Consider the following 15,947-nt stretch of genomic DNA (forward strand, 5'->3'; position numbering starts at 1 on the left):
ATGGGGTTTCACAGTGTATCAGGATCCTGCCAGTTGTGTGTGGGGGGTTTCACAGTGTATCAGGATCCTGCCAGGTGTGTATGGGGTTTCACAGTGAATCAGGATCCTGCCAGGTGTGTATGTGGTTTCACAGTGTATCAGGATCCTGACAGGTGTGTATGGGGTTTCACAGTGTATCAGGATCCTGCCAGGTGTGCATGGGGTTTCACAGTGTATCAGGAACCTGCCAGGTGTGTATGGGGTTTCACAGTGTATCAGGAACCTGCCAGATGTGTATGGGGTTTCACAGTGTATCAGGATCCTGCCAGGTGTGTATGGGGTTTCACAGTGTATCAGGATCCTGCCAGGTGTGTATGGGGTTTCACAGTGTATCAGGATCCTACCTGGTGTGTATGGGGTTTCACACTGTATCAGGATCCTGCCAGGTGTGTATGGGGTTTCACAGTGTATCAGGATCCTGCCAGGTGTCAATGGGGTTTCAGTGTATAAGGATCCTGCCAGGTACGTATGGGTTTTCACAGTGAATCAGGATCCTGCCAGGTGTGTATGTGGTTTCACAGTGTATCAGGAACCTGCCAGGTGTGTATGGGGTTTCACAGTGTATCAGGATCCTGTCAGGTGTGTATGGGGTTTCACCGCGTATCAGGAACCTGCCAGGTGTATATGGGGTTTCACAGTGTATCAGGATCCTGCCAGGTGTGTATGGGGTTTCACAGTGTATCAGGATCCTGCCAGGTGTGTATGGGGGTTCACAGTGTATCAGGATCCTGCCAGGTGTGTATGGGGTTTCACAGTGTATCAGGATCCTGCCAGGTGTGTATGGGGTTTCACAGTGTATCAGGATCCTGCCAGATGTATATGGGGTTTCACAGTATATCAGGATCCTGCCAGATGTGAATGGATTTTCACAGTGTATCAGGATCCTGCCAGGTGTGTATGGGGTTTCAGTATATCAGGATCCTGCCAGGTGTGTATGGGGTTTCAATGTGTATCAGTATCCTGCCAGGTGTGTATGGGGTTTCGCAGTGTATCAGGATCCTTCCAGATATGTATTTGGTTTCACAGTGTATCAGGATACTGCCAGGTTTGTATGGGGATTCACAGTGTATCATGATCCTGCCAGGTGTGTATGGGGTTTCCCAGTGTATCAGTATCCTGCCAGGTGTGTATGGGGTTCCACAGTGTATAAGGATCCTGCCAGGTGTGTATGGGGTTTCACAGTTTATCAGGATCCCGACAGGATTGTATGGGGTTTCACAGTGTATCAGGATCCTGCCAGGTGTGTATGGGGATTCACAGTGTATCAGGATCCTGCCAGGTATGTATGGGGTTTCGCAGTGTATCAAGAACCTGCCAGGTATGTATGGGGTTTCACAGTGTATCAGGATCCTGTCAGGTGTGTATGGAGTTTCACAGTGTAACAGGATCCTGCCAGGTGTGTATGGGGTTTCACAGAGTATCAGGATCCTGCCAGGTGTGTATGGGGTTTCACAGTGTATCAGGAACCTGCCAGGTATGTATGTTGTTTCACAGTGTATCAGGATCCTGCCAGGTGTGTATGGGGTTTCACAGTGAATCAGGATCCTGCCAGGTGTGTATGTGGTTTCACAGTGTATCAGGAACCTGCCAGGTGTGTATGGGGTTTCACAGTGTATCAGGATCCTGCCAGGTGTGTATGGGGTTTCACCGCGTATCAGGAACCTGCCAGGTGTATATGGGGTTTCACAGTGTATCAGGATCCTGCCAGGTGTGTATGGGGTTTCACAGTGTATCAGGATCCTGCCAGGTGTGTATGGGGGTTCACAGTGTATCAGGATCCTGCCAGGTGTGTATGGGGTTTCACAGTGTATCAGGATCCTGCCAGGTGTGTATGGGGTTTCACAGTGTATCAGGATCCTGCCAGATGTATATGGGGTTTCACAGTATATCAGGATCCTGCCAGATGTGAATGGGTTTTCACAGTGTATCAGGATCCTGCCAGGTGTGTATGGGGTTTCAGTATATCAGGATCCTGCCAGGTGTGTATGGGGTTTCAATGTGTATCAGTATCCTGCCAGGTGTGTATGGGGTTTCGCAGTGTATCAGGATCCTTCCAGATATGTATTTGGTTTCACAGTGTATCAGGATACTGCCAGGTGTGTATGGGGATTCACAGTGTATCATGATCCTGCCAGGTGTGTATGGGGTTTCCCAGTGTATCAGGATACTGCCAGGTGTGTATGGGGTTCCACAGTGTATAAGGATCCTGCCAGGTGTGTATGGGGTTTCACAGTTTATCAGGATCTCGACAGGTTTGTATGGGGTTTCACAGTGTATCAGGATCCTGCCAGGTGTGTATGGGGATTCACAGTGTATCAGGATCCTGCCAGGTATGTATGGGGTTTCGCAGTGTATCAAGAACCTGCCAGGTATGTATGGGGTTTCACAGTGTATCAGGATCCTATCAGGTGTGTATGGAGTTTCACAGTGTAACAGGATCCTGCCAGGTGTGTATGGGGTTTCACAGAGTATCAGGATCCTGCCAGGTGTGTATGGGGTTTCACAGTGTATCAGGAACCTGCCAGGTATGTATGTTGTTTCACAGTGTATCAGGATCCTGCCAGGTGTGTATGGGGCTTCACAGTGTATCAGGATCCCGCCAGATGTGTCTGGTTTTTCACAGTTGATCAGGATCCTGCCAGTTGTGTATGGGGATTCACAGTGTATCAGGATCCTACCAGGTGTGTGTGTGTTTTCATAGTGTATCAGGATCCTTCCAGGTGTATATGTGGTTTCACAGTGTATCAGGATCCTGCCAGGTCTGTATGGGGTTTCACAGTATATCAGGACCCTGCCAGGTCATTATGGGGTTTCACAGTGTATCAGGATCCTGCCAGGTCTGTATGGGGTTTCACAGTATATCAGGATCCTGCCAGGTCTGTATGTGGTTTCACAGTGTATCTGGATCCGGCCAGGCGTGTATGGAGTTTCACTGTATATCAGGATCCTTCCAGGTCTGTATGGGGTTTCACTGTATATCAGGATCCTTCCATGTGTGTATGGGGTTTCACAGTGTACCAGGACCCTGCAATATGTGTATGGGGTTTAACAGTTTACCTGGACCCTTCGATGTGTGTTTGGGGTTTCACAGTGTACCAGGACCCTGCGATGTGTGTTTGGGGTTTCACAGTGTACCAGGACCCTGCGATGTGTCTATGAGGTTTCACAGTGTACCAGGACCCTGCGATGTGTGTTTGGCGTTTCACAGTGTACCAGGACCCTGCGATGTGTGTTTGGGGTTTCACAGTGTACCAGTACCCTGCGATGTGTGTTTGGCGTTTCACAGTGTACCAGGACCCTGCGATGTGTGTATGGGGCTTCACAGTGTACCAGGAACCTGCGATGTGTGTTTGGGGTTTCACAGTGTACCAGGACCCTGCGATGTGTGTTTGGGGTTTCACAGTGTACCAGGACCCTGCGATGTGTGTTTGGGGTTTCACAGTGTAACAGGACCCTGCGATGTGTGTTTGGGGTTTCACAGTGTACCAGTACCCTGCGATGTGTGTTTGGGGTTTCACAGTGTACCAGGACCCTGCGATGTGTGTTTGGGGTTTCACAGTGAACCAGGACCCTGCGATGTGTGTTTGGGGTTTCACAGTGTACCAGGACCCTGCGATGTGTGTTTGGGGTTTCACAGTGTACCAGGACCCTGCGATGTGTGTTTGGGGTTTCACAGTGTACCAGGACCCTGCGATGTGTGTTTGGGGTTTCACAGTGTACCAGGACCCTGCGATGTGTGTTTGGTGTTTCACAGTGTACCAGGAACCTGCGATGTGTGTTTGGGGTTTCACAGTGTACCAGGACCCTGCGATGTGTGTTTGGGGTTTCACAGTGTACCAGGAACCTGCGATGTGTGTTTGGGGTTTCACAGTTTACCAGGACCCTGCGATGTGTGTTTGGGGTTTCACAGTGTACCAGGACCCTGCGATGTGTGTTTGGGGTTTCACAGTGTACCAGGACCCTGCGATGTGTGTTTGGGGTTTCACAGTGTACCAGGACCCTGCGATGTGTGTTTGGGGTTTCACAGTGTACCAGGACCCTGCGATGTGTGTTTGGGGTTTCACAGTGTATCAGGAACCTGCGATGTGTGTTTGGGGTTTCACAGTGTACCAGGACCCTGCGATGTGTGTTTGGGGTTTCACAGTGTAACAGGACCCTGCGATGTGTGTTTGGGGTTTCACAGTGTACCAGGACCCTGCGATGTGTGTTTGGGGTTTCACAGTGTACCAGGACCCTGCGATGTGTGTTTGGGGTTTCACAGTGTACCAGGACCCTGCGATGTGTGTTTGGGGTTTCACAGTGTACCAGGACCCTGCGATGTGTGTTTGGGGTTTCACAGTGTACCAGGACCCTGCGATGTGTGTTTGGGGTTTCACAGTGTACCAGGACCCTGCGATGTGTGTTTGGGGTTTCACAGTGTACCAGGACCCTGCGATGTGTGTTTGGGGTTTCACAGTTTACCAGGACCCTGCGATGTGTGTTTGGGGTTTCACAGTGTACCAGGACCCTGCGATGTGTGTTTGGGGTTTCACAGTGTACCTGGACCCTGCGATGTGTGTTTGGGGTTTCACAGTGTACCAGGACGCTGCGATGTGTGTTTGGGGTTTCACAGTGTATCAGGACCCTGCGATGTGTGTTTGGGGTTTCACAGTGTACCAGGACCCTGCGATGTGTGTTTGGGGTTTCACAGTGTACCAGGACGCTGCGATGTGTGTTTGGGGTTTCACAGTGTATCAGGAACCTGCGATGTGTGTTTGGGGTTTCACAGTGTACCAGGACCCTGCGATGTGTGTTTGGGGTTTCACAGTGTACCAGGACCCTGCGATGTGTGTTTGGGGTTTCACAGTGTACCAGGATCCTGCGATGTGTGTTTGGGGTTTCACAGTGTACCAGGACCCTGCGATGTGTGTTTGGGGTTTCACAGTGTACCAGGACCCTGCGATGTGTGTTTGGGGTTTCACAGTGTACCAGGACCCTGCGATGTGTGTTTGGGGTTTCACAGTGTACCAGGACCCTGCGATGTGTGTTTGGGGTTTCACAGTGTACCAGGACGCTGCGATGTGTGTTTGGGGTTTCACAGTGTACCAGGACCCTGCGATGTGTGTTTGGGGTTTCACAGTGTATCAGGAACCTGCGATGTGTGTTTGGGGTTTCACAGTGTACCAGGACCCTGCGATGTGTGTTTCGGGTTTCACAGTGTACCAGGACCCTGCGATGTGTGTTTGGGGTTTCACAGTGTACCAGGACCCTGCGATGTGTGTTTGGGGTTTCACAGTGTACCAGGACGCTGCGATGTGTGTTTGGGGTTTCAAAGTGTACCAGGACCCTGCGATGTGTGTTTGGGGTTTCACAGTGTACCAGGACCCTGCGATGTGTGTTTGGGGTTTCACAGTGTACCAGGACCCTGCGATGTGTGTTTGGGGTTTCACAGTGTACCAGGACCCTGCGATGTGTGTTTGGGATTTCACAGTGTACCAGGACCCTCCGATGTGTGTTTGCGGTTTCACAGTGTACCAGGATCCTGCGATGTGTGTTTGGGGTTTCACAGTGTACCAGGACCCTGCGATGTGTGTTTGGGATTTCACAGTGTACCAGGACCCTCCGATGTGTGTTTGCGGTTTCACAGTGTACCAGGACCCTGCGATGTGTGTTTGGGGTTTCACAGTGTACCAGGACCCTGCGATGTGTGTTTGGGGTTTCACAGTGTACCAGGACCCTGCGATGTGTGTTTGGGGTTTCACAGTGTACCAGGATCCTGCGATGTGTGTTTGGGGTTCCACAGTGTACCAGGACCCTGCGATGTGTTTTTGGGATTTCACAGTGCACCAGGACCCTCCGATGTGTGTTTGCGGTTTCACAGTGTACCAGGACCCTGCGATGTGTGTTTGGGGTTTCACAGTGCACCAGGACCCTCCGATGTGTGTTTGCGGTTTCACAGTGTACCAGGACCCTCCGATGTGTGTTTGCGGTTTCACAGTGTACCAGGACCCTGCGATGTGTGTTTGGGATTTCACAGTGCACCAGGACCCTCCGATGTGTGTTTGCGGTTTCACAGTGTACCAGGACCCTCCGATGTGTGTTTGCGGTTTCACAGTGTACCAGGACCCTGCGATGTGTGTTTGGGGTTTCACAGTGTAACAGGACCCTGCGATGTGTGTTTGGGGTTTCACAGTGTACCAGGACCCTGCGATGTGTGTTTGGGGTTTCACAATCTACCAGGATCCTGCCACGTGTAGGCAATGAGCAGTTGGATTAACTGGAGAATACAAGACCTCTAAATTTACCAATAATTCAAAATCTGAGTTAATTGTAATTTGAAACTATGCAGAACTTTGGTGGATTAATCACGAATCCAAATGCCGTTTAATGCTGTATCTCCAGCCTTTGTACCACTGACTGGCAGATTCTGACAACCTCTCAACAAACGGCTACTGTCAAACATTCTGATTCTCAAGTGAAATAAACTTTCCTCACTTACCTTTCAGGTGACTGGGTACTTCGGATAAACCTTGTCCGATGTTCATGCAAACAAATGGGTCACAACCTGTTGAAATCAATGACCTTTCATGAAATCAGATCTGTGTGATATTATAGTAAACTCTGCAGTGTTTGAATCTGAATTTGCATTCCATGTGTGATGTTACCGTACCATGTTCCTCTATTTCTTTCAGTATTTTGTCCAGCTTTGGTAACCTGTGGTGCATTTTCATCAAGGATTCCCACATCACCCTTCGGGCCCCAGAGCCTTTCTCCATCACCAAAGTTAGGAGAAGTTTGGAACTGTCTGCCCGGTTTCCCTCCTCCGCGAGCTCAGTGACTTTCTGTAAAGAATAGTAATGAATCTATTGAGGTGCGGAGTCAAAGACAAGCACTGATAATGAGATGGAAAGGGTCTGCATAGTGATGGGATCTCCCCATTGTTCTGAGCACAGAAGGTAATCACTGGGACGGGTACTGATCCATTTTGAACAAGAGCTAAATATTCTGTAAACATCTTGATTCGCTCATTAACGGGAAATAATTGAGATAGAAGGAAAATAGAAATCAGAAATATTGTTCTAGGAGAGTGAGGAATCAAAGAGAATCAGCAATAGTTTTAATGGGATTAGTTCTCTCTCTCCCTCAGTGTCCAACATGACATCAGATTCCTGATTGACAATATGATACACTCGTTTCTCACACTTACTTCCTGCTGTCACACTTTTTTAATATACTGAGAACTAAAACACCAGCGAATCAGAACTCCCCTGGCAGGAAAGGGATGAATCTGAAGTGAGGGAAGCAGCTGCAAAACTTCCTGGGAAATTAAACTGACTGATGGAAAAAACCACTGTTGGTTAATTCGTCAGCAGAATCGACCAATAATAAAAATAAGGACAACAACTCCAATCACGCCAATCGAATGCTTCTCCTGCAATTGAAATGAAAGACACTGAATTTTTGCACAATCACTGCCGGTATGAAATCTCAGTAACCGGAAGCACGTGTCCACCAATGGATAGTCAGGACTTCAATCACCAACTGATATCTATATAGGGCTTTTAAAGTAGAAACTAGTCCCAGGGTGTTTCAGAGAGGCGGAATCAAACAATGAACCCGAGGCAAAGCATTTTAATTAGCGGATGTGCTCTGAAGCTGGAGGAAAGGTAAGGGTTAAGGAGCAGAGGGAGGTGGGGGCAGAGGGGTTGATGGAGTGAATTCCTGAGCGTGGGGCTCAAGACAACTGAACGCTCAGCCACCAGTGGTGGTGTGAAGGACTGCGTGCAAAAGAAGCCAGAATCAGAGCAACGGAGAATTCCCATGGCATGGCAGGCTTTAGGGCTGGAGTGGGTTAGAGAGATAGGAAGGGTCGAGGACTTTAAGTTATTTAAAGAGCAGAATGGGAATTTTAAAATGAAGGCATTCGAGGAGCGGGAACCAGGAAAGGTTAGTGAGCACACCAGAGATATTTGAATGACAACTGGGCAGGTTGCAGGCAGCAGAATTTGGGAGTTGCTGAAGATTAGAGAGGGTTTAAGGAGGGAGGCCGGCCAGGGGAGCATTGGGACAGTCGGGTTTAGAGATGGGCCGAGGCAGGGGCGGGCAATGTTACGGGGATAGAAGTAGGCGATCTTTGTGATGGCGAGTATATGGTGCAGGGAGTACAGCTCAAGGTTGGGTGTGGAGGTGGTGAACAGCCTAGCTTAGTCACCAGCAGTGGCCGGGGAGGGAGATGGAATCAAGCAATGAGGAGATGGAATTTCTGGTGGGGTAGCAGACGATTGCATCAGTCTTTCCAATGTTTAACTGGAGGAAAATGGGGAGTGACGTTCCACACCAAGATCGCAGCGGCAGGTCATTTACACAGATGCATTTAGTTTTGGAAACTCAATTATAGGAAGGAAATACATCTCTTTGAAAAACTGTTCAGCACGTTCACTGGGATGTGGAATTCCTTTTATAAAGGGAGTTTGAGAACTTAGGGCTCATGCTTTGCGAGTTGAGCGGATTAGGTGAGGAGTTGATGGAAGTCTTCAATTTCTGAAAATTTATGATGAAAGAAATGTTTACAGATGGTTTCCACTTTCTGGTCAAAAGCCACGAATTTAGGCAAATTCGAAGTATTAAGGGTGAGGGTGGACACACTTTTTTCCGTACATGGTGGTTAGAATGTATAATTTACTCCCACAAACTTTGAGGAAGCAAGTCGATAAATTGTTATATAAGATAATTTGCTTTCGAGAAAAAGCAATGTTAGAGTGCATGGATTGAACAGATGGATAGCATTAGACTAGGTGGGATATTAACAGTGCTGGGTAGTAAACAGGATGTTGGGATTAGATTAGGTGGGTTATTAATGGTAAGTGTAGTGAACAGGACCTTGGGATTAGACTAGCTGGGATATTAACGTTAATGGGTAGTGAGCAGGAGGTTGGGATTAGACTAGGTGGGATATTAACGGTAATGGGTAGTGAGCAGGAGGTTGAGATTAGATTAGCTGAGATATTAACGATAATGGGTAGTGAGCAGGAGGTTGGGTTTAGACTAGATGGGATATTAATGGTAATGGGTAGTGAGCAGGAGGTTAGGATTAGACTAGGTGGGATATTAACGGTAATGGGTAGAGAGCAGGATGTTGAGATTAGATTGATGGGATATTAACGGTAATGGGTAGTGAGCAGGAGGTTAGGATTAGACTAGGTGGGATATTAACGGTAATGGGTAGAGAGCAGGGTATTGAGATTAAAATGATGGGATATTAACAGTAATGGGTAGTGAGCAGGAGTTTGGGATTAGACTAGGTGGGATATTAACGGTATGGGCTGTGAACATGAGTTTGCGATTAGACTAGGTGGGATATTAACTGTAATGGGCAGTGAGCAGGAGTTTGGGATTAGACTAGGTGGGATATTAACAGTTATGCATAGTGAGCAGGAGGTTGGGATTGGACTCGTTGGGATATTAACTGTAATGGGCAGTGAGCAGGAGTTTGGGATTAGACTAGGTGGGATATTAATTGTAATGGACAGTGAGCAGGAGGTTGAGATTAGGCTCGTTGGGATATTAACAGTAATGGGCAGTGAGCAGGAGGTTGGGATTAGACTAGGTGGGATATTAACGGTAATGGGTAGTGAGCAGAGGTTGGGATTAGACTAGGTGGAATATTAACAGTTATGGGTAGTGAGCAGGAGGTTGGGATTAGACTAGGTGGGATATTAACTGTAATGGGCATTGAGCAGGAGGATGAGATTAGACTAGGTGGGATATTAATTTTAATGGACAGTGAGCAGGAGGTTGGGATTAGACTAGTTGGGATATTAATTTTAATGGACAGTGAGCAGGAGGTTGGGATTAGGCTCGTTGGAATATTAACAGTAATGGGCAGTGAGCAGGAGGTTGGGATTAGACTAGGTGGGATATTAATTGTAATGGACAGTGAGCAGGAGGTTGGGATTAGACTAGGTGGGATATTAATTGTAATAGGCAGTGAGCAGGAGTTTGGGATTAGACTAGGTGGGATATTAATTGAAAAGGACTGTGAACAGGAGGTTGGGATTAGACTAGGTGGGATATTAACGTTAATGGACAGAAAGCAGAAGGTTGGGATTAACTAGGTGTGATATTAACGGTAATGGGCAGTGAGCAGGAGGTTGGGATTAACCTCGGTGCCTCGGACGAGAAAACAAACAATTGCACTATTTTGAATGGGGAGAGTCCCGTTTTCCATCCCCACACTGCTTTTTTGGATTTTTTCCTTTATTTTTGTCTCAATCTTTCACCATATGAGCTCTTCTGTTTTTTAATGTCTTTTCTTTAACCCAGAGGTGATTTTTGTGTGTCATCTAACATTTCCCCGATTTACTAACAAATAGTTTCCTGGTCACTCAGCTCATTGTCTTCCCTCTAACTCCTGTCTGTTGCCTCCGGTCTCTCCTTTCCCAGTCCCAGTAAAACCGTTTCCCTTTGTTTTCAGTCCGCACAAGAGTTATACCTGAACCGTTCCCCTGTCCTTTGTACAGATACTGATGGATCCGCTGGGTATTTTCACCTCTTCGTATCATTGTTTCAGACTCACAATATTTGCAGTTTTATCCATTTCTTTGATATTTTGCCAATTCCATTCTTTAACATTCTACGATTCCAATATTTGATATTGCAACAATTCTCAGTGGCAGTGAGGAAACCAAATCAAATCAGATGTTGGATGTGCTAGCAGATCAATATTAAGCAGATGTAGTGAGATAATCCCGCTAATTTATTAATCATTGGTGTGACGGTACTTAGAATACTGTTCTGATTTCCTCAGTTAACAAGGTTATCGCAGCTATCGAAGAGATCGACTAGAGTGATTGAGAGAGTGGAGGGGTTGGATTAGGAGGAGCTATTGTGTAAATTGGGCCTGTTCTCACTGGAAGAGAAAAGGTTGAGAGGTGATGTGATTACTGGTTCACTTTGTCCAGTGTATTAGAAACAGAGGACACAACAAGTGCTTGAAGGGTAAATTCAAAACTACTCTGTGGAAAAACATTTCAATGAGCGAGTGGTCAATCTGGGGAACAGGCTCCCTCAGGAGACGTTGGAAGCAGTTAATATTGAATCATTAAACGGCAAATTAGATAGATTGATTTCAGAAAATCATATGTTGGGTTGCAGTATATGAATATTTTGAGATATGACAGGTGGTATGTAGCATGCTTGGGAGGAAGAGATGACTTTGGATCTAAGGTTCACAAAGCTCTCCACCTCTGGGGTTTTCCTCAACTCATGAGTCTGTTGTAGATTAATTAATAGAGATCGGTCAGTCAACAACTCCATCATCATTGCAGCATTCAATACCAGGGTTTGGAGGAGACTTACACAGACCTTGGTCTTTGCTCATCAAGCAATTCCTTGGCTCCTATGTTAGAATATTCTGTCAGCGCTGCGATGTTAGAATAATCTAAACTCATTCTTTGTCCCTTCCACTCACGTGATACTCTTGTCCACTGAAATGGTCCTCGCCTGTTAACCAGAGACCGAGTCCCTCCACACCCTCTTCAACCGCCTGTTCCAGTCTGTCCCGGTAGAATTTCGTCAACTGGAACAGCTGGTAATCATCGCACTTTGTGAAGAACTTATTGATTGTCGAGTTCGGATCTGTGAACACAAAGAACCACATTAACAAACAGCTTCTAAAAACCCGCATACATCACATGTGTTACATTCCATCAATCTATATAGGCAATTCTGTGTGCAAATTTGTCAAACACGACTTATTGACAGCTAATCAGTTCTAGCCACCCGGATCATCCCCTCTATCTGTAAATGTTCACTAATTTGTCCTTCAAATAGAGATTCCAGGAGTTTGCTCACAACACAGTCTTCCCCTCTATCTCATTCCCACCACAAAATATCCTATTTACATTCCTATTCTTTAACTGTGTACATATAGATTATATCTTAAGATAGCTCCAGGGAACATCCTAGTGTTCCAGGGTGGACATAGAACCATGTAGTAATACTGGTATCCACAAATATATTTTCACTCTCCTCAAAATGTTATAATCAGGATCGTTTCTTTCCGACACCCATTCAAAACTAAATTCTGTCTCATAGTTAATAGATCACAGCACCCAGTGGACAAGGGCAGAAGGTGCATGGGGACCCCATAACCTCCCATTTACCCTCCAAGTCACACAGCGACCACACTTGGACCAGGCCCGACCTGTTAGTCATCATCGTTGGGTCAAAATCATGGAAACCTCTACCCAAGTGTTCCTGTTTCAACAATTTTATTTATTCCACTCTCTAGTCTCGGATCTGCACATTCCCCACCTTCCAGTCAAATCAACCGATACCCTCCCACTGCTCCACTCACCCACCCTCCCACTACTCCATTCACCCACCCACCCACTGCTCCATTCACCCACCCTCCCGCTGCACCACTCATCCACCCTCCCGCTGCTCCATTCACCCACCCTCCCACTGTTCCATTCACAAACCCTCTCGCTACTCCATTCACCCACCCTCCCACTGCTCCATTCACCCACCCTCCCGCTGCTCCATTCAAACACCCTCCCGCCGCTCCATTCACCCACCCTCCCGCTGCTCCATTCACCCACCCTCCCACTGCTCCATTCACCCACCCTCCCGCTGCTCCATTCACCCACTCTCCCACTGCTCCATTCACCCACCCTCCCACTGCTCCATTCACCCACCCTCCCGCTGCTCCATTCACCCACCCTCCCGCTGCTACATTCACCCACCCTCCCGCTGCTCCATTCACCCACCCTCCCGCTGCTCCATTCACCGATTCCATAAAATGATTGCTGCTGGTCGGTGCAGATCACGGCCGTCCCTTCCCTTCTCCATGAACTCACTCTATTGCTCCAAGAACGTGAACTCTTCCCTCCTGCTCCAGCCTTGCCGCCCTACATTGACCTGCCTCATATCTCCCTCCTTATGCAGCGCAGTGCAAAGCATTCCAGAGACCACCACCTTGAGGCCGTGATTTTTAGACCTGAGCCTCAGTCTTAATATTCCCTTATTGCTCTCCTATTCTTGTACCCCACCTGCCTCTCCAGAACGCCCACTCGGAGTGGCTTCCTGCTCAGGAAGACCATCCTCTGAGTCACTGTCTCTATCCACATTACAGTCACCAATTCTAGGTATGTATTGGACATTTCCAGTATTCAGGGTCTGGCTCCACCTGTGACTGCAGTGCCCCTCCATATCGTCACTCACTTCCCTCTTCCTACTCAGCCCCTATTCTATTCCCTCTTCCTGTGTGAGCTGCAGGTTGTTGCACGAGATCTGGACCCTTTGTTGGGACAGAAATGATATTTAAATGAATTTTCTGAACCTACCTTTGTCCTTTCTCATTCTTGAAGATGTTGGATATTCTCCCCTGTTTGGAGCTTCAGCCATGTTGGTGACAGGCGTTCCCAGATTCTAACGCTCTGCATTAAATACAATATTATTAAGAGGTCTAGATGGAAATATTGAAATAAAAAGCAGAACGTTGCCTTGTTAAAGATGATATCAAGTCCCTCCTCCCCATCAGTACAACAGCAGTTAGATCTGGGAGCGAACATTTCCATAGTGTTACGATCAACACTCCATATCAGGTGTGACACAGACAGCTGCCCAGTGAAATCCAGTGAGTCCCGCTGAGCATCACAACCGAGTACCACGCGGGCTCCCGTCGGCCGAGAATCCGCACTGGGAGCATCAATTGGTGAGATTTACTCACAGTACAGGCTGAGACTCCACACTGGGAGCACCCGTTGGTGAGATGTACTCACACAGTGCAGGCCGAGACTCCGCACTGGGAGCACCCATTGGTGAGATTTACTCACAAATACAGGCCGAGACTCTGCACTGGGCGCAACCATTGGTGAGATTTACTCACACAGTACAGGCCGAGACTCCGCACTGAGAGCAACCATTGGTGAGATTTACTCACAGTACAGGCCGAGACTCTGCACTGGGAGCACCCACTGGTGAGATTTACTCACACAGTGCAGGCCGAGACTCTGCACTGGGAGCACCCATTGGTGAGATTTACTCACACAGTGCAGGCCGAGACTCTGCACTGGGAGCACCCATTGGTGAGATTTACTCACAGAACAGGCCGAGACTCTGCACTGGGAGCAACCATTGGTGAGATTTACTCACACAGTACAGGCCGAGACTCATCACTGGGAGCACCCATTGGTGAGAATTACTCACACAGTACAGGCCGAGACTCATCACTGGGAGCACCCATTGGTGAGATTTACTCACAAATACAGGCCGAGACTCTGCACTGGGAGCAACCATTGGTGAGATTTACTCACACAGTACAGGCCGAGACTCCGCACTGAGAGCAACCATTGGTGAGATTTAATCACAGTACAGTCCGAGACTCTGCACTGGGAGCACCCACTGGTGAGATTTACTCACACAGTGCAGGCCGAGACTCTGCACTGGGAGCACCCATTGGTGAGATTTACTCACACAGTGCAGGCCGAGGCTCTGCACTGGGAGCTCCCATTGGTGAGATTTACTCACAGAACAGGCCGAGACTCTGCACTGGGAGCACCCATTGGCGAGATTTACTCACACAGTGCAGGCCGAGACTCTGCACTGGGAGCACCCATTGGTGAGATTTACTCACACAGTACAGGCTGAGAGTCTGCTCTGGGAGCAACCATTGGTGAGATTTACTCACACAGTGCAGGCCGAGACTCTGCACTGGGAGCAACCATTGGTGAGATGTACCCTAACAGTGCAGGCCGAGACTCTGCACTGGGAGCAACTATTGGTGAGGTTTACTCACACAGTACAGGCCGAGACTCTGCACTGGGAGCAACCATTGGTGAGATGTACCCTAACAGTGCAGGCCGAGACTCTGCACTGGGAGCAACTATTGGTGAGATTTACTCACACAGTGCAGACCGAGGCTCCGCACTGGGAGCACCCATTGGTGAGACTTACTCGCAGTACAGGCTGAGACTCCACACTGGGCGCACCCATTGGTGAGATGTACTCACACAATGCAGGCCGAGACTCCGCACTGTGAGCACTCTTTGGTGAGATTTACTCACATAGTGCAGGCCGAGACTCTGCTCTGGGAGAACCCATAGGTGAGATTTACTCACACAGTACAGGCCGAGTCTCTGCACTGGGAGCAACCATTGGTGAGATTTACTCACACAGTACAGGCCGAGACTCCGCACTGAGAGCAACCATTGGTGAGATTTACTCACAGTACAGGCCGAGACTCTGCACTGGGAGCACCCACTGGTGAGATTTACTCAAACAGTGCAGGCCGAGACTCTGCACTGGGAGCACCCATTGGTGAGATTTACTCACAGAACAGGCCGAGACTCTGCACTGGGAGCAACCATTGGTGAGATTTACTCACACAGTACAGGCCGAGACTCATCACTGGGAGCACCCATTGGTGAGAATTACTCACACAGTACAGGCCGAGACTCATCACTGGGAGCACCCATTGGTGAGATTTACTCACAAATACAGGCCGAGACTCTGCACTGGGAGCAACCATTGGTGAGATTTACTCACACAGTACAGGCCGAGACTCCGCACTGAGAGCAACCATTGGTGAGATTTAATCACAGTACAGTCCGAGACTCTGCACTGGGAGCACCCACTGGTGAGATTTACTCACACAGTGCAGGCCGAGACTCTGCACTGGGAGCACCCATTGGTGAGATTTACTCACACAGTGCAGGCCGAGGCTCTGCACTGGGAGCTCCCATTGGTGAGATTTACTCACAGAACAGGCCGAGACTCTGCACTGGGAGCACCCATTGGCGAGATTTACTCACACAGTGCAGGCCGAGACTCTGCACTGGGAGCACCCATTGGTGAGATTTACTCACACAGTACAGGCTGAGAGTCTGCTCTGGGAGCAACCATTGGTGAGATTTACTCACACAGTG

General features: G+C 48.4%; 1 protein-coding gene across 1 annotated transcript in view; it reads right to left on the reverse strand.

Annotated features, from left to right (window-relative positions):
• LOC147087199 (putative G protein-coupled receptor 139) overlaps positions 1 to 13,425 on the reverse strand; it is a 58,522-nt gene extending 45,097 nt beyond the window's left edge. Inside the window, exons 1-2 of the mRNA XM_085978085.1 lie at positions 13,365 to 13,425; positions 6,518 to 6,583 (exon numbers count right to left, since the gene is read on the reverse strand). Of these exons, the coding sequence (XP_085834211.1) occupies positions 6,518 to 6,583; positions 13,365 to 13,425 (127 nt within the window). The remainder of the gene's footprint in view (positions 1 to 6,517; positions 6,584 to 13,364) is intronic.
• Between the last annotated feature and the right edge of the window lie 2,522 nt (positions 13,426 to 15,947).

The sequence above is a fragment of the Somniosus microcephalus genome, unplaced genomic scaffold (assembly GCF_052327205.1).
Source record: "Somniosus microcephalus isolate GS21.2 unplaced genomic scaffold, FLI_Smic_1.0 unresolved_chr6, whole genome shotgun sequence".
Classification (NCBI taxonomy): domain Eukaryota; kingdom Metazoa; phylum Chordata; class Chondrichthyes; order Squaliformes; family Somniosidae; genus Somniosus; species Somniosus microcephalus.